The sequence below is a fragment of the Quercus robur genome, chromosome 10 (genome assembly GCF_932294415.1).
Source record: "Quercus robur chromosome 10, dhQueRobu3.1, whole genome shotgun sequence".
In the NCBI taxonomy this organism is placed as follows: Eukaryota; Viridiplantae; Streptophyta; class Magnoliopsida; order Fagales; family Fagaceae; genus Quercus; species Quercus robur.
Window position 1 is genome coordinate 55,821,173 of NC_065543.1, and position 18,014 is coordinate 55,839,186.

Sequence of the window (18,014 nt, forward strand, 5' to 3'; positions counted from 1 at the left end):
GAGAGAGCAGCCAAGAGGGAGCCGCTTAAAGAAAAAGAAGACAGCTAAGAGAGAGCTGTGCATGGAGAAAAAAAAGAAAAAGGAGAGAGCAAAAGTTTGCCACCGTTGAAAGAGATAATTAGTGTGTGTGTGTGAAAGCAAAGAAAAATAAAATAGATTTTCTTTAGCTGAGAGACATACACAAAAATTATTGTAATTGATTTTATCATAGTGAAATTATTCGGAGTTTGTCTCGTGGTTTTTCCCTTCAAAGATAAAGGGTTTTCCATGTAAATTTTGTGTTCCTGTATGTAATTGTTATTTTGGATTGCTTATATTCGTAATAATATTATTTGGGACCCAATAGTTGTTTCAACTTGCATTTGTGCCTCGAATGAATATCAAGCAAGACATAGTAGTTTTCAGGCAGAATGAAGAGAAGCTGTCGAAAGTGCTTGACATCTATGAAAAGAGGCTCAAGGAGGCTCGGTTCTTGGTTAGTGATGAATTTTATTTGGCAGATCTTTCACACTTGCCCAACACTCAGTACTTGGTCAGTGACACTAATAAGGGCAATTCATTCACTTCGAGAGAAAATGTGGGGAGATGGTGGGACGAGATATCGAGCCGAGAGCTGTGGAAGAAGGTGGTTGATTTGCAAAAGGGTGCTTAGAAAATTTGGTTGGCATTTCTTAAATAAATTGCTTTAGTTTGAAGAATTCATTTTCTTCCCCTTTTTTCCTTAGTTTTTTGGCTGAGTCCAAAGAGATTAATGGAATTTTTATCTCCCTAGGTGTAATATTTCAACTTTAGAACGCTTAAGGAAAATTCATTAATTTTCTACTAGCATCATATACTCTAGCCTTTGCAAAAAATTTGTTAAAATCGAGATCTTATAATCGGTAAAAGGGTTTTTAATTTGGGTAGGATTAAAAAATTAACATTATACTCTAAAAAAGAAAATTTACCAATAATAATGATGTATATTTCTAATTATATATATTTTTAACATTATTCAACATTGTTTCCTTCAATTAATGCAATAATGGATGTAGAAACAAAAACATAATATAATAGAGAGGAAATCATAATATGTTCTCTCTTGTTCTTTAGAAAATGAGATTTTAATCACTAAATAATAAATAGAACACCAAATAAGCCATGGGGCACGATGGTGATAGATCTTGCTTAATTGGAACAACTTTGTGGTACTATATCTTATGTAATATAATGTGAGCGCCAAATTGAGGTTGAAGAGTTATGATTGAGCAAGGAGCATGAGCATAGGATGAGGACATCTCAAATGAGAAGTTCTGCAAAATGAGTGACAAAGCCATCTTGGTCTCTACTAGAGCAAAGTTTTGACCAACACATATCCTCGGACCCCCACCGAATGGGATGAATGATACTTGGCCCTTTGTTGCCTTTGAAATGCCTTCTGAAAATCTCTCCGGGTTAAACTGTTTTGCATTCTCACCCCACAGTTCATAATCATGGTGGACGAGGATTATTGGTAGAGCAATCTCCACTCCAGCTGGTATAATCATATTTCCTAGCTTGGTTTCCTTGTGAACCCTTCGAGGTAGCAAAGCTGCTGGTGGGTACAACCTTAGAGTCTCATTGAATATCATGGTTACCTACGCCATGGACAACCAAATATTACGAAAGTGTATTTCTTAAAAAATTTTGTAAAATAAAATAAGTTCATTAAATTTTCCTCTTGAAGAGTATTCGATTTTGAAGCTCATTTATGACAGATAAAATTTGAAACAAAATTTGTTACTCGATCTAAAAACCTAATCAAATTTGAGGTTTGCACTCAAATTAGTGGTCTATAGTCTATACTACCAAGTGCCAACTCTAACAAAAAATGAGTATGCTAACTATGACGAGCTCAATAGAAAATGGCTTTTACTCAATCAATTAACTAATATTAACATGAATATTCATGGATGTGAATATTTCATCTTCAAAAGACATTACATATAAATTTTATAGGAAAATAAAGAAAAATTAGAATCTTTAGGGAATACTTACAATTTTAAGGCGATTTAACCCATCAAAGTCAGGTTTGTTCTTACCAAAGACTTGCAAAACCTCTTCTCTTGCACGAGCTTGCCAATTTGGATACTTACTCAACAAAACCATTGTCCAAACAAGTAAAACTGAGGTTGTCTCTTCCCCGGCAAGGTAGAAAAGCTTACATTCCTCAATTACATCCATAATACTCATTCCGGCACTCTTCTTATTACCAAATTCCTTAATCTCTCTAGAATTTGATTCCATTAGTATGCCTAATAAGTCGTCATTTTTGCCATTGCATGCCTTCTCCCTTTTGTTAATGATTCCCATTAGTAAGTCTTGTACTTCTCTTGCAATTTCCTTCATCCTCCTGTGTGTCTTAGTCGGTAAAAACCTGCATGCATAAATATTAGCTATTAGTAAATTGAGAAGATTGAAGGCACAGAAACGGAAATTGTATTAATTATAATGTGATGATCTCTATTAATTTTTGTGTTTGATGAGATGTTCAGAAAAGTAGGTTATAACCAATTTCGTTTCTGAATAAACAATAAAATTTGGAATTTTGTTTTCATTGGAGACATGGTTTTAAAAACCGAACAGGACCGACTGATTCAACTAGGAACCGGAACCAATCCGATCTGGTAAAATTACCCAAAATTTGTCAAAACCGAGTTAAACTGGGAATTGGGGCCAAAATCAATTTTTTGACCTTACAGATTTTTAAAACAGCGATTGGACTTCAGATGCATGAGAATTTTATTTGGAAGGTGAGCCAAGCAATTGTTGAAATTCATTGAAATCTTGTTATATTAAAAAGTAGTACATTCCTATTAAAAAAAAAATTAGCATATATATTTTTAATAGATACAATAGAATTTCAATAAATTGAATTGTAATTGGTTAATCCTATCTCAATAAAAATCAAATTTGACTTCTTTTTTTTTTGGGGGTGGGGGGGTAAGGAACCAAACTTGACTAAATTTTAGAGTTGAATGTTTAATCACTACCTTAGTCCAGGAAAGTATACAGATTGTGATACTTTTACAAAGAGTTGTGCTTGCTCTTTTTGAAGTTCAAATATTCTTCTTCCTTCTTTATAGCTACTTCCAAATGCTGTTCTTGAAATCACATCGCTTGACATGTTTTCAAGATAAGGCCATATGTCTAACTCACAGGATCCATTTTCAGAGGTCAACCTCTCCCACTGGCTAATCATATCAATGCTACTTTGATAAAATGCAGGTAACATAAGCTGTAGCAATCACAATGTAAATTGTTTAAACTATAATAAATAGAAACAAGATTATTGGCATTATATTGTTCAACAAATCTCCAGACGTAAGTTTCTGCGCAAATATTTTCACAGCTGTTGCAAATGACAAGTTACTAATGATATATAGCCCATATGAAAATCAATAACCATTTTTTTAAGAGAAAAATTACTAACAATTTACGACTTCAATAACAGTAAAAAAATGTTATGTCTATATTATTACTCTATATTGTTTTTGATAGAATCCCAACTAAGCTTATAATACACATACAGTTTGAAATATATGTCAAATTGCCAACAAAGAATTACCCTTTCATTTATATAATGAATTCAGAGTAGTTAAATTCTTTATAACAATTTCTTTTTTCTTTTTTACTTTGATTGCTATAGATGTTTTTAAGTTAATTTTTTTTATTGAGATAGAATTAAAAATTTGTAGCATCTACCCTATGATAATTATTCTTTACTTTTAAAACAAGATACTATTAAAAAAAAAAAATTTTCGGTGTAGGTAGGAGTCAAACTTTTCCCATTGGAGCAAACGAGAATCTAAGTTTAAATTTAATTGATATTATTCATATTTAAAAGTTTGAATAGGCATATAGTTTTTTTTTTTTTTTTTTAAAGAGAAGAAAATGGACATATAATATTATTTGCTATACTAGCATTACTGATGTGTTTGAATGTACTTAGAATCTTATTTGCACACAATATTTTCGGTCAATCATATTTTAAGCAATAGATCAAAGGTAATATTTTCTATAATGACTTTGAATTAATTAATCAAAGTTAGTATCTAGCAATAATTATATTCTTTGTGGTGCCTAGTGTATGTAGTTTGAACCCTACTCCGCCCATTAACTACCCATCTCAAAAAATATTGTCACTTTTAAGTTATGGGTACTGCTACAATCACAAATTATTTCACAACATTTTTACAAATTTTTTATGTGGCAAATTCTTACTGGTTCTCGTCTAGGTCCATTACTAACGTCATCTTTTCACATACAAATAATCACTCACCACATCATTAGTTTGTAAAAAATTATGTAAAATATTTTGTGTCTATAACATTATTGATAACCAAAATGCAAACAATTCCCTATTGTGATTATTGTATTGTGCCTATAAGTTTTTTGATCACAAACATGTGCTAGACGGACATTTGAAACTTGGCTATGGAGTTCAGTACAAAAGTGTTTTTGTGTTAAACTTGGTGATTTGTACAATATCACTTTAAAGATAAATCATGCTGCTCCAAACTAAGGTTCAACAGTTTTTACTCAAGACATAACAATAATATAATCTGGACACAACTATTGATTTCCACATGGATTTAAAAGGATAAGAAATGTAATATATAACCTTCAACTTCTCTAAATGGAAAGCAGGGTTGATAATCTTTCTGTGTTTAGCCCATTTCTCACCCTCGTAGTTTATTATTCCCATTGCAAGCAATCTAGTAATTGGATTTGTTTTGGGCTTCTGAAAGTCACCCATCTTGGTGAAAACATCTTTGATTTGTTCAGGGCTCATAATGTTAATACGGGGTCTTGGGCCAAGCCATGTAAAAGAATTCTTGCCTGCATTTGTTCACGAAGGTTAGAAGAAAATCCAATATTTTTTAGAAAATATTATGTCTATATCATTTTCATAACAAATCTCAAGTGAGAGTTTCTTATTAACTATTACTAATTGGCAAAAAATAATTTTAGCTGTGTGTTTAAATTAGAAGTAGTAACACTGGCTTTACCTAAGAAAATTTTGGCTCCACCGCTACCAATTTAGATTCTTGTTTATAGTTTAGTCAATCGGTCTAGTTTTTCTGGTTCAGATTTAAGATTTTGGGCATAAGCTAATTCATAGTTGGAAGCTTTTAAACAGAAGTTACAGGACTTAAAACAACCATACATACTTTATTGCTATGGAAATGAGTGAGATGTAATTTGTGTTTGCTGCAACAAAATCTTTTGGTAATTAAGTTTATTGTAGACATACATACCATAATGCTTCACTGTGTGATGTTCAAAGGGGAGTACACGTGGCACAATATCATCAGAGAGTTCTATGGGTTTAGAACAAGCTTGCTTTATCATCATAGAGCCATCCTTCGTGTCCCCGAAGAAAAGTCTATAGGAATTGCCTACAAGACCTTGCTTTCTCAAGCACCTCTCTAAATATTTTGGTCTTAACCACACCCAATTCAGAATCATGTATGACAACGTTGTCATTATAACAAAAAGAACGGAGGTGGCAACTTTGTCCAGAGAAATTTCCATTTTTATTTTTTTCTTTGTAGAGAGAGAGCTAGAGGTATAAGAAAGTGAAGAAGAGATAAGAATGGACGATATATATATATTAAGTCTTTGAATGGAGGTTTAACCACAATTACCAAAATTGTTGAAATATTTCGTCCAAACTTTTGTATATATATATATATGTGTGTGTGTGTGTCAGTGATTTGGTCCAACTCCAACTCATTCCAATCTTTCTTTCATTCTCATCAGCTTTCACTTTAGGAAGGGAGAGTTTCCAAACCCAACAGTATGGATTAATATACGTGCGATGCATAAGTTTGGACGAAATATTTCAACAATTTTGGTAATTGTGGTTAAACCTCCATTGAAAGAATTTTAATATATATATATATATAGCTTTTAGTGATCCAGTAGCTGGGAAGCTAGCAGCAGTCTCAACTAGAGCAGTTAGAACTTTTAGCCAACCATGCGTCCCAACGAATACCAACAAGTGAAGTTAACGCTATATCTCATCCTTTCCTTTGTACGGTTTATCCCTAAACAAAATACCGATGAATGCCCCTTTACTAGCATGGGCGAGTCTCACGATTCTCAATTTCGAAATATCTTAAATAAGAGATGAGTGAACACCGACTGAACTTCTAGAGCTCTTTTTCGAATAAGGAAGCTTGTCTGTCTCTAATGCGAATGAGGAAAATAAGCTAAGTTTAGCTTTTTTATTTATTTTTTTTAACTAATTATTGTTTTTTGGCTTTTAAAATAATTAATTAAAAAAAAAAGTAAAATGCTGACATAGCAATATTTAAATGCCTAATGAATTTTTTTGCTAATGTGGATATGACATGGATGTGTGGCTAATGACACATAGGATCAATTATTTATTTTTTAATTGCAAAGCCTGCCAACAGAGCACTTTGTTTACCACATATGCATTTTTTATAAGTGGGTTTATCGTAGGGACCAAAATAGAATTGATTTTTAGTTTTTACGGACTAGAATAGTAGTCAAATCAAAATACGGGCCAAAATGAGAATCGGCCCAAAATGTAGGGACCGAAAGTGTATTTTCGCCTTTATTTTATTGAGTAAGGTTGTAGCCTTGGACTACAACTAATTTTGTAGATAAAATTTGTCCACTAATCTTTGATAATTTACATGGTTACCTCCTTTGTTTAGGGTCATAATCACTATTACAATAAATAAAATGTTCTTTTTAATTTCAATTGTTGAGATTTTAATTTTTAATTTTTAATTTTTAATTTTTTTTACATAGTAATTGTGCATAAATACATCCAACTAATTTGTACTTATTGAAGAATCACATTTTATAGAGTGAGCGTCATTTTCCAACCGGTCAATTCTTTCAAACTAGATTTAATTATTTGGTGAATAATTTAAATCAAAATTTTGCTTGCACTACCTATGATACTCATGCGTTCAAGGAAATTTTTTTAAGATGACATAATAGATAGGTAACCCCACCCCTTCTCTCTCTCTAAGAAAAAGAATTCCCTTTTTCTTATTTGACATTCAAAATTTTAGTAGAATTCCATTCCTTTAGTTGCCCCCTCCACCTAATTCCAAAGGAATTTACTATATGAATAGAAATGTTATTAAAAACTTGCTTCTATAATATGAAAGAATAGTAAAACTCTGATCTTTTACTTTCAAAACATGTTTACACAATGGAAGTAAGTGAAAAGTGTGACGTTTATAGTTTTGGAGTAGTCACATTAGAAGTAATTATGGGAAGGCATCTGGGTGATTTGATCTCATCATTTCTATCAACCTCATTTGCATCATCTTCCTATGATGTGCTATTAGAAGATGTATTGGATCAATGGCTTGCGTTGCCTACAGGGCAAGTTGCCGAGAAGGTGGTTTTAGTGGCAAAGATAGCATTGGCATGCTTGCACACCAATCCACATTCTCGTCCGACCATGCAGCAAGTTTATTAGAAGCTATCAACTTTGAAATCCCCATTCACAAAGCCTTTAGGCACGATCACATTAAGAGAGCTTGTTGGTCTTGAAAATCTGATTTAAGCTTCACAAGTGTTTATATATTCTCAAGTATGCTATCTTATTTGTGTGCATTCGATCCTCGTGTATAGTTTTAAATACTTATAAAGCTAAAACTTAAAAAACCACAATTTTGCATGATTGTTCATTTCCTCTGCAGTTGTCGGGATTGAGCTCGAATCTCTACTCTATTGTGATGCCTAGCGCCAATCTTTGGCCGCTTTAATGTTCATCTAGTACTGCAAGAACACCATCTTCAACCTGTCCAAGCCTCCATCTCTAGACCTATCCAAGCCCGCCTAAGCGCCTCAAGCTTAAAGGAAGCTGAGTTCTTTCTTGCTTTCTTCTACTTTATGTTTTCAGTCAAAAGCTCTTAAAGTGTGGGAAACCAAACTGGTTAAGGTCAATTTGAACATTGTTTTCAAACTTATCATGGTGTGTTCATTGAGCTCCGTATATTTTATTTATATTTCTAATTGAATTTATTTATTTATTTATTTTTTTATATCTGAGATTATTTCTATGTGAGATGTCGAGAAGTTAGAGGGTGAGAAGGGGAAAAAATGGATGCTTACTTTTTGCTGATTATATCCACATGATTACATGAGGTCACCCCAATTTTGTGAAAAGATTCATACTGGATTGTATTATATATTCTCCTAGATTCGCCTCATGTGTACCAAAAAAAAAAAATATATATATATATATATATAGTTAAGATTTTAGAAATTGCTCTTTTCACTATTTTGAAGGTCTTCCTCATTGGCACTACACATTTGTATAAGGTTATCAAGTTTTAGAGAATTAGTTCTTCTTAAGAGACCTCATTTGCTATTGCCACAGGTATCTTCACCCTTGCCTTGAATAGAAGCAAGCATTTTTTTTTTTGTTTTTTTTTTTTTTTTTTTTTTTGGTTTTTTTTTTTTTGTTTTTTCTTTGTTTTGTTTTGTTTTGTTTTGTTTTGTTTTTTATTTTATTTTATTTTATTTTTTTTTTTCCAATCAGTATTGAATTAATATGCAGGGAAACTTTCTTCTATGGGAATGACATGGTAGGAGCTCAAAAGATCTTACTTCTGGTTATACTAGTCATGAGATTGTAGCTAGAAATTTATTATAGGTTTGGTTGTGGTATTCATGCATTGGTCTTTTGGAGTTCTTCGTTAATAGGATTGTTTGTTTGATTGGTTTTGGACAATTGGTTTTTATCTTATTGCATCAAGAAGCATTCGTGGTAAATTGATTTTTTTGTGTGTGTGTGTGTGGGGAAGGGGGGGGGGGGGGAATAAAGAGGTGGATACTAAATAAACTATAAGTTCAGAAAGGTTTTATTTGGAGTTTGCTTGGGATTATATGCCTTTTGTTCATTTGGTTGGGCTCTAATTGGTTTTGACACTATTTTTGGATGCATTTGGCACCTATTGGCATATTTGTAAGTAGCTTGAGATGATTTGCACTTTGGTCTTTTGGTTGGGCTTCGTTTTGATTTGGCACCTTAAGTAATCGTGGCTTGAGAGTAGTCTCTAGAAGGCAGGGAGGATTTTGATTACATTTGGTGATCTACAAAATCTCTTCATTGTCGATAATTTTTGAAAAGCTTGGTGCAATTTGTAATTCTTCATTTTCGGATTAAGGAGAAATTCTTTCTTTGACTTGTTTGGAAGATTGCTTGGTGGAATTTTAGTTACGGTGAAGATTATTAGAATTTTCCTTATATTCATATTTTGTATTGATTTGGGTTGCAATTTGAGATAATCCATAGAGACTTTGATGGAGGTGTAGGAGAATTTTAGAAATTCTTTCTTTGACTTGTTTGAAAGATTGCATGGTGGAATTTTAATTATGGTGAAGATTGTTAGATTTTTCCTTATATTCATATTTTGAATTGATTTGGGTTGCAATTTGAGATAATTTATGGAGACTTTGATGGAGGCGTAGAAGGATTTTTCATTTAGGTGGTTTGATTAAATTCAAGCTACAATGGAGATGTGTTACTTTTGTCATTCATGCTTTAATCGCATATCTTTTGGTGCATAACAACATATTCTCCTTTGTTACTTTGGTTTCTTCTATTGATTGAAAACTAATTCTTACCATGTATTCTTTTTTACGTTCCTTATAAAATAACTAAATTTTAAAATGGAAAAAAAGAGATATCATAATTGGTGGACAAAAAAAAAAAATGATGGAAAATTGGTAGAAAAAAAAAATGATACAGATGATTTGTATTCTCTTTTAGTCAAATATATATATGTTGCTCTCTTGTTTGATTTGTGTGGCGAGTCTAAAAAGTTGGGTGATACAAAAAGGTGTGGCAAAAGGTCATAGTGAGAGACCACTTTAATGAGTGTTGTGCAAGAATTCCAGAGAAGGGAAATCTTCTACTTATTTTAGGTTTAGCCTCAAATTTTGTATTCAATCCCAAACATTTTTTGGAGGTAGTAAACTTTGTCTTTGAGAGAGAATAATTTTGGGTGTATAGGGGTTTGAGTTTTGTGAGAATGTCTCTACATCATTTTGTATTCTCCAAATTTGTTAGTGAAATTTCTTGTTGTTGCCACCCATGGACGTAGGCCAAACTGAACCACGTAAATTCTTGGTATTCTCTTTTCTTTGTTTATACTTTATATTTTTTTGGTTAAAATCTTTTTATTTTTTTATGGAAGGGTCCATGTATCTATTAATTAATACATTTAAGTATTATTATAGCATTTAATTGAACAATTAAAACTTGTAGTATGGAAAGAAAGAAAAATGATTAAAAAAAGCACAAAAGATTGATTCAGCACAAGGTTGTACATCAAAATTAAATGGGCAATCCATTTGTTCTAGATGCCTAATATATTTGGTATATTAGTTAATACCAATACTGATAACTTTGAGGGTCAACAAAATGACCAATGCATTCAGTGAGTCAGTTAGAGTGATAATTTTTTTTTTTGGGGCTAAAATGTAAATTGCATTTGAGTCAATTCTCCATAAACGAGAATTCCATCAAGCCATCGCCGGATCCTCAGGTTCAATCAGACATATATATGAATCTTCATGATGCTCCGAAAGCAATTAAAAGAGCATTTAGGGGTCTGCTACATTTGTATCAAAACATGTAGACACTTATGCAATCTTGCGAGGTTTTTCACGCACAACACGCAATATTCTTTGCTACTTTTGTTACATGTGCAAGTACAGTGTGATTTGGCCATTACAAGGAATACATATGTTAATGTATACTCACTAAATTGTCTTGACTGGTTTTTGAAATATAAAATTGGTTAGGCTTGTTTAGTGTGCATGTGTGTTTGGATCTAACAAGTTTTAGAATTAATAAGTTTTAAACCAAAGTTGTTAATTAGATTTATTTTGAATAAACCTTGTTAAAACAAACAAACATCAATATCATGCACAACGAAAAATTAAATAAGAGAAGATATGATAACCTAGGAAAACCAAAGAAACAAACTAGTTTCACAGTTAAAAACTTGGGGGGAAACCTTCTAGAAAAGCAATTCATTATAGTAAAGAAAAGTTTTAGATCTCGTAGATGAACTTACAGCAGAAACCTTCTACTACTTCAAAACCTCTGAAATCTTCAATATATGAACGCCACCCTTTTTGCACGGATCCCAGTACGAGACTAACACACCAACTTGAGGATGATTGTTGGCTGCAATGTTCTTCACTTCATCAACAATGAAGATTAAAAAGCACTTGGTTACAAAACCCTAAGGCGTAAAGACGCAGTAGCTTCTTTCAGAGACAATAAGGCATTCGGTCACTTTTTGCATGTGTTCCCCTTGTATTCTCATGTGTGACGGCCTTTAAAATAAACCTTATATATATCTAGGGTTGTGAGAAAAGAAACCCTATACATACATGTCAGCATGGGCCGAAAATCAAATCTGGAAATCTAAATTTCGTAATTCTTGATAGATACAGTTGTCGAGCTATCTGTTGAGACCTCGATAGATACATTTGTTGAGATATTTTTCGGGAATCTGTCCAGTTTTAATGAACTTCCCATCTTTACTTGTTTCTTTGACAGATTTGCATGACTTCAATACTAGACATGAAGAGGAAGGAGAGAGCAAGGTACTGCCACCTTTGGGAAGACACAAAGAGAGTATGTGCAAGAGTAAAGAAAGAGGAAGCCGCACAAGAAAGAAAAAGAAGAGAGAGCTGCCAAGAGGGAGCCGCTTAAAGAAAAAGAAGATAGCTAAGAGAGAGCTGTGCATGGAGAAAAAAAAAATAATAAAAAGGAGAGAGCAAAAGTTTGCCACCTTTGAAAGAGATAATTAGTGTGTGTGTGTGTGAAAGCAAAGAAAAATAAAATAGATTTTCTTTAGCCGAGAGACATACACAAAAATTATTGTAATTGATTTTATCATAGTGAAATTATTCGGAGTTTGTCTTGTGGTTTTTCCCTTCAAAGATAAAGGGTTTTCCATGTAAATTTTGTGTTCCTGTATGTAATTGTTATTTTGGATTGCTTATATTTGTAATAATATTATTTGGGACCCAATAGTTGTTGATGAGGATAAAAGGAGAGCCTCAGACTGACGGTGTTATGCTCTCTTCCATAAGTAAACAGACGGAGCGATAGCTGACGGTCATAGCTGACGGCCTCCAAGATTGACGGTTTTACTAAGTGACGCCCAAAAAGCTGAAGGAGATAAATTGAGGCTGACGGACCGATCATAAAGTCGACTTGCTTCCCACGTTATAAGTCAAGAGTTGACTTGTTTCCCACGCTAGAGAATATTCAAAAGGACTCCTATAAGGAAAGGATCCCGGAAAATACGCCTAAAGGGACTCCTATAAGGAAAAGACTTCTACTCCAAGGAAAAAAGGGATGACCCTTGCTACTATAAAAACCTTAGCACCCTCGTGACCCAAGGTACGCATAATTTTACCCTCTCTAGCACTCTAGAGCAGTGAGAATAGTCCTAACTTGACCTTCGGAGGGTATTTGGCCGGTACCACACCGGTACTCTCTGCTAGGTCATTCTTTTTCGTTGTGCAGGTGCCATTTGCGATCGTACGAGGAGCGTGTGACTCACTGGTGGTATTGTTTTCGGTATCATCAGTTGTTTCAACTTGCATTTGCGCCTCGAATGAATATCAAGCAAGACAAAGTAGTTTTCAGGTAGAATGAAGAGAAGCTATCAAAAGTGCTTGACATCTATGAAAAGAGGCTCAGGGAGGCTCGGTTCTTGGCTAGTGATGAATTTTATTTGGCAGATCTTTCACACTTGCCCAACACTCAGTACTTGGTCAGTGACACTAATAAGGGCAATTCATTTACTTCGAGAGAAAATGTGGGGAGATGGTGGGACGAGATATCGAGCCGAGAGCCATGGAAGAAGGTGGTTGATTTGCAAAAGGGTGCTTAGAAAATTTGGTTGGCATTTCTTAAATAAATTGCTTTAGTTTGAAGAATTCATTTTCTTCCCCTTTTTTCCTTAGTTTTTTGGCTGAGTCCAAAGAGATTAATTGCATTTTTATCTCCCTAGGTGTAATATTTCAACTTTAGAACGCTTAAGGAAAATTCATTAATTTTCTACTAGCATCATATACTCTAGCCTTTGCAAAAAAGTTGTTAAAATCGAGATCTTATAATCGGTAAAAGGGTTTTTAATTTGGATAGGATTAAAAAATTAACATTATACTCTAAAAAAGAAAATTTACCAATAATAATGATGTATATTTCTAATTATATATATTTTTAACATTATTCAACATTGTTTCCTTCAATTAATGCAATAATGGATGTAGAAACACAAACATAATATAATAGAGTGGAAATCATAATATGTTCTTTCTTGTTCTTTAGAAAATGAGATTTTAATCACTAAATAATAAATAGAACACCAAATAAGCCATGGGGCACGATGGTGATAGATCTTGCTTAATTGGAACAACTTTGTGGTACTATATCTTATGTAATATAACGTGAGCACCAAATTGAGGTTGAAGAGTTATGATTGAGCAAGGAGCATGAGCATAGGATGAGGACATCTCAAATGAGAAGTTCTGCAAAATGAGTGACAAAGCCATCTTGGTCTCTACTAGAGCAAAGTTTTGACCAACACATATCCTCGGACCCCCACCAAATGGGATGAATGATACTTGGCCCTTTGTTGCCTTTGAAATGCCTTCTGAAAATCTCTCCGGGTTAAACTGTGTTGCATTCTCACCCCACAGTTCATAATCATGGTGGACTAGGATTATTGGTAGAGCAATCTCCACTCCAGCTGGTATAATCATATTTCCCAGCTTGGTTTCCTTGTGAACCCTTCGAAGTAGCAAAGCTGCTGGTGGGTACAACCTTAGAGCCTCATTGAATATCATGGTTACCTACGCCATGGATAACCAATTATTACGAAAGTGCATTTCTTATAAAATTTTGTAAAATAAAATAAGTTCATTAAATTTTCCACTTGAAGAGTATTCGATTTTGAAGCTCATTTATGATAGATAAAATTTGAAACAAAATTTATTACTCGATCTAAAAACCTAATCAAATTTGAGGTTTGCACTCAAATTAGTGGTCTATAGTCTATACTACCAAGTGCCAACTCTAACAAAAAATGAGTATGCTGACTATCACGAGCTCAATAGAAAATGGCTTTTACTCAATCAATTAACTAATATTGACATGAATATTCGTAGATGTGAATATTTCATCTTCAAAAGACATTACATATAAATTTTATAGGAAAATAATGAAAAATTAGAATCTTTAGGGAATACTTACAATTTTAAGGCGATTTAACCCATCAAAGTCAGGTTTGTTCTTACCAAAGACTTGCAAAACCTCTTCTCTTGCACGAGCTTGCCAATTTGGATACTTACTCAACAAAACCATTGTCCAAACAAGTAAAACTGAGGTTGTCTCTTCCCCGGCAAGGTAGAAAAGCTTACATTCCTCAATTACATCCATAATACTCATTCCGGCACTCTTCTTATTACCAAATTCCTTAATCTCTCTAGAATTTGATTCCATTAGTATGCCTAATAAGTCGTCATTTCTGCCATTGCATGCCTTCTCCCTTTTGTTAATGATTCCCATTAGTAAGTCTTGTACTTCTCTTGCAATTTCCTTCATCCTCCTGTGTGTCTTATTCGGTAAAAACCTGCATGCATAAATATTAGCTATTAGTAAATTGAGAAGATTGAAGGCACAGAAACGGAAATTGTATTAATTATAATGTGATGATCTCTATTAATTTTTGTGTTTGATGAGATGTTCAAAAAAGTAGGTTATAACCAATTTCGTTTCTGAATAAACAATAAAATTTGGAATTTTGTTTTCATTGGAGACATGGTTTTAAAAACCGCACAGGACTGACTAATTCAACTAGGAACCGAAATCAATCCGATCCGATAAAATGACCCAAAATTTATCAAAATCGAGTTAAACTGGGAATTGGGGCCAAAATCAATTTTTTGACATTACAGATTTTTAAAACAACGATCGGACTTCAGATGCATGAGAATTTTATTTGGAAGTTGAGCCAAGCAATTTTTGAAATTCATTGAAATCTTGTTATATTAAAAAGTAGTACATTCCAATGAAAAAAAAAATTAGCATATATATATTTTTAATAGATACAATAGAATTTCAATAAATTGAATTGTAATTGGTTAATCCTATCTCAATAAAAATCAAATTTGACTTCTTTTTTTTTGGGGGGTGGGGGGGTAAGGAACCAAACTTGACTAAATTTTAGAGTTGAATGTTTAATCACTACCTTAGTCCAGGAAAGTATACAGATTGTGATACTTTTACAAAGAGTTGTGCTTGCTCTTTTTGAAGTTCAAATATTCTTCTTCCTTCTTTATAGCTACTTCCAAATGCTGTTCTTGAAATCACATCGCTTGACATGTTTTCAAGATAAGGCCATATGTCTAACTCACAAGATCCATTTTCAGAGGTCAACCTCTCCCATTGGCTAATCATATCAATGCAACTTTGATAAAATGCAGGTAACATAAGCTGTAGCAATCACAATGTAAATTGTTTAAACTATAATAAATAGAAACAAGATTATTGGCATTATATTGTTCAACAAATCTCCATACGTAACTTTCTGTGCAAATTTTTTCACAGCTGTTGCAAATGACAAGTTACTAATGATATATAGCCCATATGAAAATCAATAACCATTTTTTTAAGAGAAAAATTACTAACGATTTACGACTTCAATAACAGTAAAAAAATGTTATGTCTATATTATTACTCTATATTGTTTTTGATAGAATCCCAACTACGCTTATAATACACATACGGTTTGTAATATATGTCAATATTCCAACAAAGAATTACCCTTTCATTTATATAATGAATTCAGAGTAGTTAAATGCTTTATAACTATTTCTTTTTTCTTTTTTACTTTGATGGCTATAGATGTTTTTAAGTTTATTTTTTTATTGAGATAGAATTAAAAATTTGTAGCATCTACCCTATGATAATTATTCTTTACTTTTAAAACAAGATACTATTAAAAAAAAAAAAAAATCGGTGTAGGTAGGAGTCAAACTTTTACCATTGGAGCAAACGAGAATCTAAGTTTAAATTTAATTGATATTATTCATATTTAAAAGTTTGAATGGGCATATAGTCTTTTTTTTTTTTTTTTTAAAAAAAAAAGAGAAGAAAATGGACATATAATATTATTTGCTATACTAGCATTACTGATGTTTGAATGTACTTAGAATCTTATACGCACACAATATTTTTGGTCAATCATATTTTAAGCAATAGATCAAAGGTAGTATTTTCTATAATGACTTTGAATTAATTAATCAAATGTAGTATCTAGCAATAATTATATTCTTTGTGGTGCCTAGTGTATGTAGTTTGAACCCTACTTCGCCCATTAACTACCCATCTCAAAAAATATTGTCACTTTTAAGTTATGGTTACTTCTACAATCACAAATTATTTCACAACATTTTTACAAATTTTTTATGTGGCAAATTCTTATTGGTTCTCGTCTAGGTCCATTACTAACGTCATCTTTTCACATACAAATAATCACTCACCACATCATTAGTTTGTAAAAAAGTATGTAAAATAGTTTGTGTCTATAGCATTATTGATAACCAAAATGCAAACAATTCCCTATTGTGATTATTGTATTGTGCCTATAAGTTTTTTGATCACAAACATGTGCTAGACGGACATTTGAAACTTGGCTATGGAGTTCAGTACAATAGTGTTTTTGTGTTAAACTTGGTGATTTGTACAATATCACTTTAAAGATAAATCATGCTGCTCCAAACTAAGGTTCAACAGTTTTTACTCAAGACATAACAATAATATAATCTGGACACAACTATTGATTTCCACATGGATTTAAAAGGATAAGAAATGTAATATATAACCTTCAACTTCTCTAAATGGAAAGCAGGGTTGATAATCTTTCTGTGTTTAGCCCATTTCTCACCCTCGTAGTTTATTATTCCCATTGCAAGCAATCTAGTAATTGGATTTGTTTTGGGCTTCTGAAAGTCACCCATCTTGGTGAAAACATCTTTGATTTGTTCAGGGCTCATAATGTTAATACGGGGTCTTGGGCCAAGCCATGTAAAAGAATTCTTGCCTGCATTTGTTCACGAAGGTTAGAAGAAAATCCAATTTTTTTTAGAAAATATTATGTCTATATCATTTTCATAACAAATCTCAAGTGAGAGTTTCTTATTAACAATTACTAATTGGCAAAAAATAATTTTAGCTGTGTTTAAATTAGAAGTAGTAACACTGGCTTTACCTATGAAAATTTTGGCTCCACCGCTACCAATTTAGATTCTTGTTTATAGTTTAGTCAATCGGTCTAGTTTTTCTGGTTCAGATTTAAGATTTTGGGCATAAGCTAATTCATAGTTGGAAGCTTTTAAACAGAAGTTACAGGACTTAAAACAACCATACATACTTTATTGCTATGGAAATGAGTGAGATGTAATTTGTGTTTGCTGCAACAAAATCTTTTGGTAATTAAGTTTATTGTAGACATACATACCATAATGCTTCACTGTGTGATGTTCAAAGGGGAGTACACGTGGCACAATATCATCAGAGAGTTCTATGGGTTTAGAACAAGCTTGCTTTATCATCATAGAGCCATCCTTCGTGTCCCCGAAGAAAAGTCTATAGGAATTGCCTACAAGACCTTGCTTTCTCAAGCACCTCTCTAAATATTTTGGTCTTAACCACACCCAATTCAGAATCATGTATGACAACGTTGTCATTATAACAAAAAGAACGGAGGTGGCAACTTTGTCCAGAGAAATTTCCATTTTTATTTTTTTCTTTGTAGAGAGAGAGCTAGAGGTATAAGAAAGTGAAGAAGAGATAAGAATGGACGATATATATATATTAAGTCTTTGAATGGAGGTTTAACCACAATTACCAAAATTGTTGAAATATTTCGTCCAAACTTTTGTATATATATATATAT

The 18,014-nt window shown here is 32.7% G+C and overlaps 2 protein-coding genes across 2 annotated transcripts; both read right to left on the reverse strand.

Annotated features, from left to right (window-relative positions):
* Positions 1–1,059: 1,059 nt before the first annotated feature.
* On the reverse strand, positions 1,060–5,606 carry LOC126702108 (cytochrome P450 CYP72A219-like). The gene is made up of 5 exons (XM_050400732.1): positions 5,280–5,606; positions 4,643–4,860; positions 3,012–3,256; positions 2,017–2,395; positions 1,060–1,616 (listed from the first exon to the last, which is right to left on the reverse strand). Exons 1-5 carry the CDS (start codon positions 5,554–5,556, stop codon positions 1,191–1,193), a joined length of 1,545 nt encoding a protein of 514 aa, XP_050256689.1. The 5' UTR covers positions 5,557–5,606; the 3' UTR covers positions 1,060–1,190.
* Positions 5,607–13,321: 7,715 nt separating this feature from the next.
* Positions 13,322–17,906, reverse strand: LOC126702111 (cytochrome P450 CYP72A219-like). Its single transcript, XM_050400736.1, has 5 exons — positions 17,577–17,906; positions 16,942–17,159; positions 15,306–15,550; positions 14,309–14,687; positions 13,322–13,908 (listed from the first exon to the last, which is right to left on the reverse strand). The coding sequence occupies exons 1-5, from the start codon at positions 17,851–17,853 to the stop codon at positions 13,483–13,485; spliced, it is 1,545 nt and encodes a 514-aa protein (XP_050256693.1). The 5' UTR covers positions 17,854–17,906; the 3' UTR covers positions 13,322–13,482.
* Between the last annotated feature and the right edge of the window lie 108 nt (positions 17,907–18,014).